This window comes from Chiloscyllium plagiosum, unplaced genomic scaffold, assembly GCF_037043375.1.
Source record: "Chiloscyllium plagiosum isolate Xiang-an unplaced genomic scaffold, Cpla_swu_hap1 HiC_scaffold_1, whole genome shotgun sequence".
NCBI classification, from domain to species: domain Eukaryota; kingdom Metazoa; phylum Chordata; class Chondrichthyes; order Orectolobiformes; family Hemiscylliidae; genus Chiloscyllium; species Chiloscyllium plagiosum.
In genome coordinates, this window is record NW_028270139.1 from 82,665,575 (window position 1) to 82,679,618 (window position 14,044).

At 39.5% G+C, this 14,044-nt stretch overlaps 2 protein-coding genes across 4 annotated transcripts in view; one reads left to right on the forward strand and one right to left on the reverse strand.

The window, feature by feature from the left end:
* Window positions 1–6,854, reverse strand: part of cnot7 (CCR4-NOT transcription complex, subunit 7) — a 45,998-nt gene extending 39,144 nt beyond the window's left edge. For both annotated transcript variants that reach the window (XM_043690166.2, XM_043690184.2), the window contains exons 1-2: window positions 6,729–6,854; window positions 2,163–2,384 (exon numbers count right to left, since the gene is read on the reverse strand). In XM_043690166.2, coding sequence (XP_043546101.1) covers window positions 2,163–2,279 — 117 coding nt within the window. In that variant the 5' untranslated portion in view covers window positions 2,280–2,384; window positions 6,729–6,854. The remainder of the gene's footprint in view (window positions 1–2,162; window positions 2,385–6,728) is intronic.
* A 286-nt stretch (window positions 6,855–7,140) lies between these two features.
* Window positions 7,141–14,044, forward strand: part of vps37a (VPS37A subunit of ESCRT-I) — a 45,032-nt gene continuing 38,128 nt past the window's right edge. For both annotated transcript variants that reach the window (XM_043690135.2, XM_043690127.2), the window contains exon 1: window positions 7,141–7,387. In XM_043690135.2, the coding sequence (XP_043546070.1) occupies window positions 7,266–7,387 (122 nt within the window). In that variant the 5' untranslated portion in view covers window positions 7,141–7,265. The remainder of the gene's footprint in view (window positions 7,388–14,044) is intronic.

Below are 14,044 nucleotides of genomic sequence, written 5' to 3' on the forward strand. Positions count from 1 at the left end.
CAATTCCCTTACTGATTCAAAACCCGTTTACCTCAGCTTGGGTATACTTACAGAGCCAGCTTCAACAGCACTCTACGATAAGGAATTGCAAGGATTTACTATCCTCAAAAAAGAAATTTCTCATGTCTCAAATGTGCCAACCTTATTCTGAGATCATGCCTGATGGTTCTGAACTGTCTCACAGGGGAAATCCACCTTTCCTTATCTACGCTGTCAAGTCCCCTCAGAATCTTGTATTTTTCAGTAAGGTTGCACATCATTCTTCTAAGTTTCAATGAGCACAGGCCCAATTTGCTCAACATCTCCTCAGATGATAGTTCTTCCATACCCAATATCACTTAGTGAACCTTCTATGGACTGTCTCAATGCCAATAAATATTTCTTTAGATAAGGAACCCAAAACTGTTCACAGTATTCTAGCTGTGGTTGGCATTGTTTTCGCAAAGCCTATTTACTTTATACTTCATTCCCTTTTGAAATAAAGGCCAACCACTGAAGTTGGATGCTAACTTTTTGTGATTCATAGACAAAGATTCCCAAATCCTTCCATAGCTTTCTGTTATCTTTCTCTATCTGAATAATATTCAGATCCTCTATCTTTCCTGCCAAAGCATATAACCTCTGAGGGATATGGTGATGGGTAAGTAGAGCTGAGTCCACGAAAAGATTAGCCATGATCTTATTGAGTAGCTGAGCAGGTTTGAATGGCCGGATGGGTAGAACTGTGTACTGCAGATGCTGGAAATTAGAGTCAAGATTAGAGTTTGGTGGAAAATCACAGCAGGTCAGGCAGCATCCGAGGAGCAGGAAAATCGATGTTTCGGGCAAAAGCCCTTCATCAGGAATCGAAGGGCTGGACGGCCTACTCCTGCTTCTAGTCTTACATTCTAACCTCACTGTAAACCTGTTTTAGTCGAACTTACAAACCAAGCAAGATGCGTGATGGAGTTCAGTTTCAACAATACCATGGTGTTGCCATAGGATCTATCCTAAACCCGGTTCTTGTGAACATTTTTATTGGTTCAATCATGTGTGTCTTTATTGTAATTACCACTTAATGCCTACATACCTCCAATGCATAGATCAAACATTTGTTATATTTGAATCTGCAGCTGCACCTAAGAACTTCTGTATACATCTTTAAACGTTCCTTTTGCTTATCAGCCTATCCAGAGATGTTATCATGCATTTCTGGAGCAGGTGGGATTTGAAATCAGCTTCCCGGTTCATGTTAGGGATACTGCACCACAATCCGATGCTCCATTTCAAAGGAGAATTTGAACAGACAACTAGTTTCTTTTCCTCAATATGCTAATTAAGAAATGGAGAATGTTTTTTTTTAACTACCATCCACCACACACTTACATTCACTGCACAATATATGCAATTGGATTCCTATAAGATTAGTACAAGGTTAGTATAATCAGAAACTTTGCAAGTAGGGTTCTAATCATCTGCTCACTATCTCATTTAATGTCAAGCCAGGTTAGCTGGTGCATCATACAACACTGTCCTTTGATTATCCAATGTGCTCAATCAGCCTGTGCTTGCAAAACTCAGAACTGTGTCCATCGTTAGATACGATTCTGCCATTGAGTAAAAGTTTACCAAATAATCCTGACAGTGCAAAAAAGGACACCAGAAACTAACTTTAAAATGTGCTTGTAGTGGGACGTATTTGCTTGTAGTGGGACGTATTTTCATGTGCTGAAACTTACATTTCTTCCACATTGGACACTGTTTTTTGTAAACAGAAGGAATATACGTTCAACCACTGCACTTTTTTCACAAAGAAAACAGCTCTTCTACACACCTCCATGGCAATGCCCTGGCCAATCAAAGTCCACTTGCCAAGGCAGTCAATAGTTTCTGCTAACTAAAGACTACCAACCAGCACCCACTACTCAAGCTATATAAACTGTTTGTCCCTTTCTAAAGTTGGTTTTATTGTGGTTCATCTCTGATTACGGCTAAATAGAAAGCTTTACCTTCATGTTCAATCAATATTTCTACTGTTTTTTTAAGCCAAAATTTATTAGTTATTAGAAAATAAATATAAAAATGGCTTTGGTTATGAAAAAAAATTTTAAAATATTGCCCAAAAAAAATCAACATCACAATGTTGTTTTTTCCTTTCAAAACTGACAAAATAGCTGTCTTACCATTGCAACATAGTTGAATTTACGAATTACTTGACGTATTCTCTTCATCTCTTCATCCAGGTTACAAGCCCAGACCTCGCAGATTCTTTGGCTGTGATCTACTGTCGCCGCTGGCATGTTGGTAAATTCAAATAGCAGTCATCAAAGCACTGCACGTTAAATATGGATGAGCTGTAAATGAGGAAGTCCAAGCTTACTGCCCGACCTTCACTCACTATTTACCTTGAAAACATAAATTGACTACAATTAGAATGTTAAAAAAAAATGCAACGAATCAAGCAATAGGATTTCAGTATCAATAGGAGGCTGGAATAACCTCTGCAAATTGCTGATATTCTATTTAAGGACAAAATATACTCTCCAAACTCAAGTTCATCATGGTGAGTTTTTTCCATTTTGTAGGAAAATGGGCTTGCTCATAAAAATGTCTCTCCACAAGAAATTAACCATAAATAAATAGTACAGAACAACAATAGTGCTGAAAAAAGACATGTGTTTTGTCCCACACCAATTTGAACAATTTATTGGAAAAACCAAGGTAAAAGAAAAATTTCTACTGTTGGAGAGGAAAGTGCTGATTGGTCGAGGCACTGCCCGAGAAGTGACCCAGTTCTGTTTGCGAAGAACGGGGCCAGATTTATTGATAAATGTAGTTTCTTGCACCTACAGGTGTGCCACACTGCACACCTGAGTGGCAATCCTAAATTGGCTGTCAGCGCAATCATGCAGAAATTAGGGCCTAAGCCATTTGTGAGCAGTGAAAGCCTGATGTTGAAATGGGGTGCATCAAAGCTATCCTACATAATAATGACTATATTGACTGGTTCGTTTCACATTACGTAGACTGCAAACTCACAAATGGGCGCAAGGCCTCCACTTTTGATCTCAAAATATGCCTGATGTATCTCAAAGATATAGTCAACAGGTAAACAGTTATTTCACACTGCTACTATGAAATAGCAACACAAATGGTTGCTATATGTCAAGGATGGAATGGTCAAGCCAAAAAAAAAACTTTGTCTATCCCACAAATGAATGTTTATATGAATTTCAATGCCAATATGATGCTACTACATAGACTATATGTACCAAAACCAGGTGGATAAACGAAAAGGCACATCTCCCTTTGAATGTTCCCAAAGCACGACTATACACCACAGAAAGCACTTTAAAAACTGAATAGTATTCAACTTGAGAAGTGACTACATGGTTGGACAAAATTTACTAAGTAGTCCTCAATGCATGTAGAATTACAGTAACAATCATTTTAGGTGGTTTGGAGAATGTGCATACTGGAAACTACATTTTAATACAGACAGCCCTGTTCTTTGCAGGCAGAAATCATACACACACACACACACACAGTGCCTATTTCAAATCAAGAAAATAGGTGGCAACAATTCACTTGCACATTTCTCAGCACAACGCCTTGATGAATCACAGCCAACCAGCTTAGTTTAAAACTTAAACAAAGCTTGGTCATTAACAGTCAGTTGTCATTAACTGACTTGTCCAACCTAATGTCTCTACTATGAAGAGTCCACTTGTCAACCAATCAACACTCTTCCAAGTATAGATTTTGTTTTTGCTTTACCTTGGTATTTCTTGCAAGTTTTCCTTAGGCTTGCAGGACAAAATGTTTTGACAAAATATGTACATTTTCTAACAGTACTCAAAATAAATCAACGCAGTGTCTTGAGTATTTGAATATATACCCAAAATAATTCTAATATATCTGAGCTCTTCATAGATAAACAATGGGCAAACTTTTGAAAAATTTTATTAATGACTATTTTGCAATATGAAACAAGTAACTGAGAAGACTATAAAATCAACAATTCTCCAACAAAACAGCTTTCTTGGTAGAATAATTTAAATATTAACTTAAACATTAAAAAGGTGCTTCACAGAAGTAATAACAGATTACTTCAAGGGGAGATGGCAAAGTAAACTGTTAGCTCCCAGAAATGGGTCTTCAATAAACAGGAGGAGAGAGAGCGAGAGCGAGAGCGAGAGCAAGAGCGAGATAAATTTAATCCCCTCCTCCATAGTGAGCTTTAATGGTGGAGGGGCATCTAATTAGGCAGGAAGATAGAGGGGTAAATTTTTAAAGGTGTTCTTGTGTCAATTAGGATCGTGACATAAAATATGGCAGAATACTTGCTTTATGCTGCTAATGGACCAGATAGATGCACAGAACAGAGCAAAAATAATAATGCTTTCAGGTTAAAAGTTTTACCTTCCTTACTACAAAACACATTTTTAAAAATATACAAATATACACTATTAATTGAAAATAAGCTTTTCCATTTCTACAGCAAGTCATTTTTTGTACCACGTATGCTGGTAAAATTCTGAGCAGCTTAGCACTCAGAATAAGTATGCTTTCTAGTGCTCAATGTGGAACAGAGTTTTGTGCTAAGCTTCTCTATCTAACTCCAAAGACTTGAACTTTTCCTGGCAATTCTTTCATTAATTTTTCTAGCCAAACTCAAACAAACAGTTTCATATATTCTACTTCAATAATAAAAAAATTATTTCCCACAAATCTAGTGACATTGCAAACCATCACCCCATCTTCAGCCTCCCAAACAGTAATGTTCTCTGCACAACCATATTTTAATTTCTCCAATTTGGGGTTCATCCCATCACAGCAGCAACATCAAATAAACAACTTCACAAATAAACTCCTCTGATACTTTGATTTATGTGTATGTGTTCATCATTCTGAGGCCTCTCTGCAGCATTTGATACTGTTACCATGCCATTCCCTGTTAATGTCTTTCCTTCATTGTCCAGGTCAGTGAAACTGCTTTACTCTTCTACTCTTGTCCATACACCTTAACCAGAACAGTCCTAGCAATGAGTTTGCTTTCTGTTCCCATATTGTAACCTTGTCTCTTGCGGGACCAGGATTCATTGCATCAGTTGTCAATACATTTTGTCCAAAATGAAATTGCGGATGACCTACTATGGTCCTCTAATTCCTCAGTTCAAAAGGTGATAAGACTGCAATAAATTTTGTATGCTATCCAAGAATTCCAAATCTCTTCTTGGCTACTATTTTAGGCTGATCAAGACGGTCAACTACCTCTGCAATCTTTTTAATCATTAACTCTTGTTCCAATCTCAACCACTCCAGCAGTAATCTGAAGTACATTCCAGCAACATTTCCTAAACCCATGCATGACATCCATCAACTAGAAAGATATAAACTGCAAATGCTTGGGCTTCAAGCTTTCCTTTAAATTACAGAGTATCCTGACTTAAGATAGAAATTAACGTTCCTTCTTCATTGGGTCAAAGCCTGGAATTTTCTATCTAACAGCTTTGGGAGTGCTTTCACCACAGATTGCAGTAGCTCCAGAAAGCCTTTCATTGCAAGCAGGAATCAATGCTAATTGCTGGCTCAATAATTATTTAAAGAAAACTGAAGGATTGAATAGTTACAGGGTTATAACTTCACACAAGAAATCTGCAAACTAGTCCAAGTCTGCCAAGTTGTTACTTAAAGAAGCTTTCCAGTAAGACACTTGTTTAGCATAAACAGTATAATTTCAGAATGCAACTTAATAATGTTGTTAGTGAACTGCATTTACATGTTACAAAAGAACCAGATATGACACAAACAGTGCATCGAGTAAGAGTTGGAGCAATTAATAACAGAATTCTAAACAAAGTTTCAATACAACAAAAATTGAGAACATGCTCTTACAAGCAATACGCAAGTAAATTTTTAGACTTCTCCAAACAAGATTTGTTGCAGCCTTATGTCAGACACACTCAAACAAGTAAACATCTTTATGTAATTAAGATGCATCTCATTTGAAATCACTATCATTTAAATCAGCTGCATTTTCCAGTAGCTTGAGAGACCATGACAAGATTTTAAAGGCAAATTCTCAATGTGTCTGATGATACAAATGCCCATCATCTCCTAATGCAAGCAACCATGATAAACCCAATAAAAGTACGCCAGATCATAAAGTTGCATTATAATTATCTTACATCAAATGGCTGATATATGCAAGTTATAAACATTTTACAAAACATTGCTGACAAGCAATTAAGACTTTTTGAAAAGTCTCTTTTGGGGATGAATTTAATCCTTCTCCATAACTAAACTGGCTTCTGCCACTTTTCCAGGCTTTTCAATATCAACGTAGATCACTTAAATAGGAAAACTCAATGCGTGAATGTGTTGAATATCAGGACGTGTAATTTATTTAAAAGCATCCACTGCACACGGTTTCGCCAAGTCAACTTTGTCGTACAATCTACTCCTAACATCGTGTAATCTGTAGACGTGCCATATGTTGGTCACGTTGACTCTCTTTAATAACACACCACTGTATTAACTCAGGAAAGTTCCACGTCTGATGAAACATTGTTTATTATTATCTTTGAGACACGCGGATAGGGGAGGGGGGTGGGGCGTAGGGGAAGAAATTCTGCCCCTTTCGGACAGTAGTGAAGATACCAAACAACTACCTAACAGCAACTCGAATAACCACGAACAGAAATGTATGAGCGTTGCCGTTTCTAAGACGGTGGGTTTTTTTTTACCTGCGTTAGACGTGAGCGGGCTCTGAACACTCTTTAACTATTAAAGCACAAGCCAGTCTCCTCAGTGCCTCAAGAACCCACCCGCGTCCTCCATTACGGCCACCACGCAACCCTCTGACGTCATCAGATCATGCGCATTCACCTTTCAACTTTTACCCCGACGCTTGAACGAATGCAAAATTTACAAACAATCTCAGCCGGAGAAATCTGACGTCTGTGCGCTACAACACTGAATAATTTACAGACTGGCTCTTGATGGAATAGAAATTTGTTTTGGTAGCGGTCGGAGGGGGGTCTCCGGCGGAGGTCGGTCGACTGTGATGACGTTTTACACAGAGTGTGCGGACGCGGAGGTGGTTGCCGGTTTCGAGTGCGCAGTCGCCGATGGTTTCCCTGTCGTCCGTCGGGTGGAGCGGCTGAAGTCTGACAATTGTTGGGTGGAGGCGAGGGTAGGAAAGGGAGAGGGAGAGATGAGCCATTCGGCGCCACTGTGAGTTCGTTAAGTGGTTGGTGTGCTCGCTGAGCTCGGCCGGCAGGATGAATTGGATTTTTCCGTCGTCCAAAGGCAGCGGTGGTGGCTCCGGACACCTGCAGCCTCTCACCAGTTTACAGCAGCAGCGCCAGCGGCAGATAGAGTCGGTGAAGAGCTCGCATAGCGGGTAAGTGGGGCCTTGCGTGACTGAGGGGCACCTTTAAAACCCGCTTGCTCTCAGCAGTACACAGAGTGGCTGTAGAACCGGCCACAGTAAATAGGAAGAACGTCGGTTGGAAATGTTGCTGGGAAGGTCAGTCAGCTGTCCTGAGTTTTTCGTAGTAGGCAAGCGGGAAGTTGCAAGAACACCGCAAGCCACGCAGCATCAGCAGGTGGAAAAGTCAACCTGAAGTCTGGACTCCAGTCCTGAAGAAGGTTATAGCCGAAACGTTGACCTCTCCACCTCCTGATGCTGCTCGGCTTGCTGTGTTCTTCCAGCCTCCTTTTTGAGTACCTTGGAATCCCGCGTCTGCAGTTTTTTTGTCAGGTCGTGAATCTTTCGCCTAGATCTGGCTCGCTGCTGATGGTATAGGGGAGCAATGTAATAGAGCTATATACCAGTTCATAACAATGAAAATCGGGGACTGTATCATCCTCCATTCCACCCTGTCGTTTTGCCTAGTATTTGAAGTAATTAGGGGACAGACTATTTCAGATGTAAAATTATACAATGAGAAGGTGATAAATGCACCTTTAGGTAGGAGTGAGAATAATGCTATGTACGTTTCCATTAATTTGAAAACGATGTAATTTAAACTTTGCACTTAAATCTAACCTAACATTATGAAGAAATACCAATAAACTGATACATGAAGAGAAAGATGAATATGAATGTAAACGAACAAATTTTTTTAAGAAGGCTTCAAAGAGTATGTTTGTATGTAAAGACTAGCAGAACTTTAGAGTTGATTTTAGGGAATAAGGAAATTTGAGAGGTTAAATCAGTACTTTGTTCTGTAGGTAAATTAAATAACCAAGGGACTACTCTCAATGAGAAACTGAATGAAATTAGTTTAAAAAATCAAAACAATTTCTTTCAGTGGGATTGAATGTAAGTAAATCCCCAATCAACAAAAGAGACCTTGGAATGCAGGTTTATGGTTACTTGAAAGTGGAGTTGCAAGTAGATAGGATAGTGAATGTGTTTGGTATGCTTGCCTTGATTGAATATAGCAGTTGGCAGGTCATGTAGCTGACATTGGTTAGGCCTCTATTGGAATACTGTGTGCAATTCTGCTCTTAGTACAGGGAAGATGTTGTGAAGCTTGAAAGGGTTCAGAAAAGATTTACAAGGATATTGCCAGGGTTGAAGGATTTGAGCTGTAGAGAGAGGCTGAATAAGGAAGAGTTTTCATGTTACTAATGATTACGTCTGCAGGAAGTGTCTTTGGTTAAGAATCCTACCAGATCACATGGATCGATTGGAATGGCAGTGAGAAGCAACAAGGAATTTACAGGAACTAGGGCTTTGATGGATGGCAGTTATAGGAAGGGAGGAAAAACTGCAGATAGTCAGGTAGATGAGTTGACTCTAGGAAAGGTAGGAGGGGCAGGCAGGTAGTGCAGGGGTCTCCTGCAACTATTCTTTTAGATTACATTACAGGAGGTACAGTTTGTAAATTTGCAAATGACGCCAAATTTGGGGGCGTGGACAGCGAAGAAGGTTACTGCAGAGTACAACAGGATTTTGATCACATGGGACAATGGGCTGAGGAGCAGCAGGTGGAGTTTGATTTAGATAAATGTGAGGTGCGGCATTTTGGAAAAGCAAATCTTAGCAGGGCTGAGTCACTTAATAGTCACGTCTTGGGGAGTTTTGCTGAACAAAGAGACCTTGGAGTGCAGGTTCATAGTTTCTTAAAAGTGGAGTCGCAGGTAAGTAGGATAGTATAATAGGATAGGATAGTAAATAGGATATGCTTTTGATTATTGGTCACAGCATTGAGTATAGGAGTTGGGAGGTCATATTTCGGCAGTACAGGACATTAGAATATTGTGTTTAATTTTGGTCTCCCTCGTATCTGAAGGATGTTGTGACAGTTGAAAGGGCCCAGAAAAGATTTACAAGGATGTTGGCAGGGTTGAAGGATTTGAACTATAGGAAGAAGTTGAAAAGGCTGAGGCGGTTTTTCCTGTAGCATCGGAGGCTGAGGGATGACCTTATAGAGGTTTATAAAATCATGAAGGGTATGAATAGGGTAAATAGACGAGGTCTTTTCCCTAGTGTGGTCGATTTAAGAACTAGAGGGCATATGTTTCAGGTGAGAGGGGAGATATTTAAAAGGGACTTAAGGGGTAACTTTTTCTCTCACAGGGTGGTGCGTGTTTGAAATGAGCTGTGAGAGGAAGTGGTGGAGAGTGGTACAGTTACATCCTTAAAAGGCATCATGATGGGACCAGGAAGGGTTTCGAGGACTATGGGCCAAGTGCTGGTAAATGGTATTAGGTTAGGATATCTGGTCGGAATGTTGGACCGAACGATTTGTTTTTGTACTGTACATATCTATGACTCTAAGCTGGGGCTACTTTCCTTGGAGTGTCAGAGGCTGAGGGGTGACCTTATTGAGGTTTATAAAATCATGAGGGGCATGGATAGGGTGAATAGCAAGATCTTTTCACTGGAGTGGGGAGCCCAAAATCAGAGGGCGTACATTTAAGGTGAGAGGGGAAAGATTTAAAAGAGACATAAGTGGCAACTTTTTCAAATAGAGGGTGACATGTGGATGGAATGAGCTGCTCAAGGTTGTGGTGGAGGTTGGTACAATTAGGACACTTAAAAGGCATCTGGGTGTATACATGAACAGGAAGGATACAGAGGAATATTAGTCAGATGTTGGCAAATGGGATCGATGAATTTCGGATATCTGGTCAACATGGACGAATTGAACTGACTGGTCTGTTTCCGTGCTGTGCAACTCTATGACTGTCTCAGCCTGATGAAAGAGATAGTTATGGAAACAGTTGATGCATTGGTGGGGGGGGGGAGGGAGGAGCAGGAATGTAACATGATTGACCAGGCAGACCCTGGCTTGAGGCACTGCAAGGATCAGTGCTTGGACCCAGCTGTTCACAATCTGTATCATTGATTTGCAAGTGGTGAATAAATGTACTATTCCCATGTTTGCAATTAACACAAAACTAAGTGGAAATGTAATTAGGAGAGTGATGGGGAAAGGAAATTTGTACAGGTTGGATAAATATGCAAAAACACCAAGAATGAATATTATATGGTGAAGTGTGAGATTATCCAGTTTTGTAGGTGGAATATCAGCCATGGTAGAGAATGGCAAAGAAATTCAAGTAGCTGGATAAAATACTCCTGCCTTTTTATATCTATGTAAAATGAAGGTGCTATTTTCAGCAAATTTGTCATTTCTAGCTGCTTTTTTTAAGAGCTCTAACACAAATTTGTAAAGGATGGATTTGGCAGACAAAGGTTCTCTTAAACATAACAGGTCCTTGAATAAACTGAAATTCTATTACAAATACAGTATTTGCATGACTGCAGCAATTACAAACAAAATGATTACTTGACCAGTAGTGTTGGAGGCATAAACAAGCAGTAGTATTAGCTGCAGTAGCTGTCTGTAAAAATTACTGCCTGTTTGTCAATGATAGTTTATTGTTAATTGGAGAGGGAAGGTTTTATATTGTGGAGCATGAGCATTTCAAATCTTGGTTATTAAATTATTTGCATTATGTGCATAGTTAGTGTGCTTGAAAATATTGCATTTTTCACAAAAACAAATAGTTCATAAATGTTACACCTCTCCTATGCTCATTGGGAGTCAACACTTTTTGATGTGCAGACTGTATTTAACTCCCTGAAAACAGAAGTAACATAACCCCTGAAGACAGTAGATTAACTCAAACGTTGATGTCCTTTATCGCTTTCACTTGTGTAGTTTGAAATGGGACGACTTGGGGTTTTGTGACCAAAATCCATCTCGTTCAAGTTAAAATTATACTGAACACTTTGCTGAACCTGAACATGTGTGTCTGTCTTGTTCATATACCAAAGTATTTCAGTGATGCTCATATGAACAGTATGCAAGAGATTTGAGATATTGCTTAATTTCCTGGTCATGTGAAATATGACTTTAGGCTCTATTTTCAATTGTAAAAGTACATGCCTGACTTGGCATCAAATCTTGTGACAAGCTGTCAAAACACTTAGAGCCATGAACTATGCTATCATTGTTTAAATCTCATAGTCATAAGATGCACTGTCAATATTTGTTCGTCAACGAAACACATTCGCAAGGAGTAGTTGTACATTTGCAGTTTTCAGCATCTATTACAGGAACAAATAGTGTACATTTTAACATGCCAAATTGTAAATTGAGCAACAGAAAGTAAACAGCACAATTTTACTGGATGTGTGCAGGGCCAGAGAGATTCACATACCAACTTGTGCTTCTGCCTAAAAAGAGCTGTGTTTTATAAAACGTGATTCTGGATTTTAAAAGTAGAAGAATAGAATAAAAAGTAATGAAGTTATACTCAGTGTTTTGAATCACAGGTGAGGTCTGAACTAGAATATTGTCAAACTTTGAAAATCAACTGCAGGGTGGTTTGAAGGCCTTGGCGAAGGGTGCAGAGGAAGTTCCCCAGAATAATTCAGGGGACTTCAGTTATGCAAAGAGGCTAGAGAAGAACTGTTCTCCTGTGATTGAGCAAGATTAAGGGGAAATTTGATAGGTATTCAAAATTGAGGAGTTTTTGATAAACATAGAAAGGCGAAATTGCTTTCACTTGGAGAAGGATGGTAACCAGAGGATTGTAAATTAAGTGAGTTGGGAAAGTATCTGGATAAATGAAGTGTTTTAGATGTAGCAAGTTATGATGTGGAATGCATTGTCAAGAGACTATTGCAACAGGTTCAGTATTAATAATTGAGAGAATTGGATATACTTCCAAAAATAAAATGGTTATGGGAAGGAAGGAAGTCAAAAGTCACATGACACCAGGTTATAGTCCAACAGGTTTATTTGAAATCACAAGATTTGGAGCACTGCTCCTCCGTCAAGTGAAGTGGAGGGAAGAGCACTGGCACAGAATATGTCGGCTGAGCCTGTGTGCTTCCCTCCACTTCATGTGATGAAAGAGCAATACTCCAAAAGCTTGTGATTTCAAATAAATCTGTTGGACTACATCAGGTGTTGTATGACTTCTGACTTTGTTCACCTCCGTCCAACACTGGCACCTCCACATCATGGGAAGGAAGACAATTTATATTTTCTATGTATATATAACATATTTATTCACATTTTTTGAAGATGGAGTAGCAGAGCTCCTGTTTGGGTTATAAGCTTATGCTAAGACTGACCCAGCATTTTGTATGCTAGAAGTATTTGCATGTATGTCATGTTTAAGACATCCTATTCCTTAGCCACATAAAGCAAGCTTTTTATAGGTTAAAATCTCCTCTGCCTCTATGGCATGAAGACAAGGGTTGTTGACAGGTGGAGCCCATGGTCACGTTTCATTAAGACTGATACAAATATTGTGATGTATGGACATATTCCGTAGAGTTACTTTGTTAAATAGTAAGACCATAAGACATAGGAGTGGAAGTAAGGCCATTCGGCCCATCGAGTCCACTCCGCCATTCAATCATGGCTGATGCGCATTTCAGCTCCACTTACCAGCGTTCTCCCCGTAGCCCTTAATTCCTCTAGACAACAAGAATCTATCAATCTCGGCCTTGAAGACATTTAGCGTCCCGGCTTCCACTGCACTCCGTGGCAATGATTTCCACATGTGTGATATTGGCAGTATCGGATGCTGATATCTTTGATACAAAGGTATGAGAGCTAAATTTAAGCAGAAAGATAAGGATGTGAATTGTTAAGAAGGCACAAGGAGCTAACAAATGGAGCAAGGTTAAGTGAGTGGGAAAGATCTGGTAATGGAGTACAATATGGGAAGATGTGAAGTTATCCATCTGTTTTATCAGACCGAATGAAAGCAAATTATCTAAGCAGTGAGAGGATGCAGAGAGATCTGGGTGTGCGAGTGCATGAATCACAGAGGGTTAGCGTACAGATGTAGCAAGTAATCAGGAAAGCTAATCAAATGTTATGATTTATTGCAAGGGAATTGAATGCAAGAGGTAGGGGGTTAGGCTTCACTTATGAGGGGCATCAGTCACACCACATCTGGAGTACCGTGTACAGCACTGGTAACTGTATTTACAGAAGGATGTTTATTAGACTAATACCTGAAATGAGCAGATTGACTTGAGGAAAGGCTCGACAGGTCTGTATATTCCAGAGTTTAGAAGAACCGGAAGTTAACTAATTAAAAACCTATAATATCCTGAGGGGACTGGATAGGGGGTATTTCTTTTTTGTGGGAGAAGCTAGAATTATGAGTCATGGTTTAAAATAATAATCTCCCATTTATAACAAAGGTGAGGAAACAATGTTTTCCCTAAGGATTTGGAGTCTTTGGAATTCCCTTTGTCAAAAGGCAGTGGATTCAGAATCTTTAACTATTTTCACGGCAGAGGTAGATTCTTGACTGCCACATGAATGAAACATGAAGATAAAGTTAAGGTTAAAATCAGATCAACCTTGACTTCGTTGAATGGCGGAACAGGCTCGCTGGGCCAAGTGGCCCACTGCCAGTTCATTGTTCGTATGCTAGCCATCATATCTCTCTGGAAAACAATAGGGTGGATTTGATGAGGGCAGATTCCAGATCTGAATGCAGACAGTTTCTGTCAGTAAAACTGTTATAGGTTGGTTTGCAAACAGGGTAAGTGTCCAGGGTGTTAGTC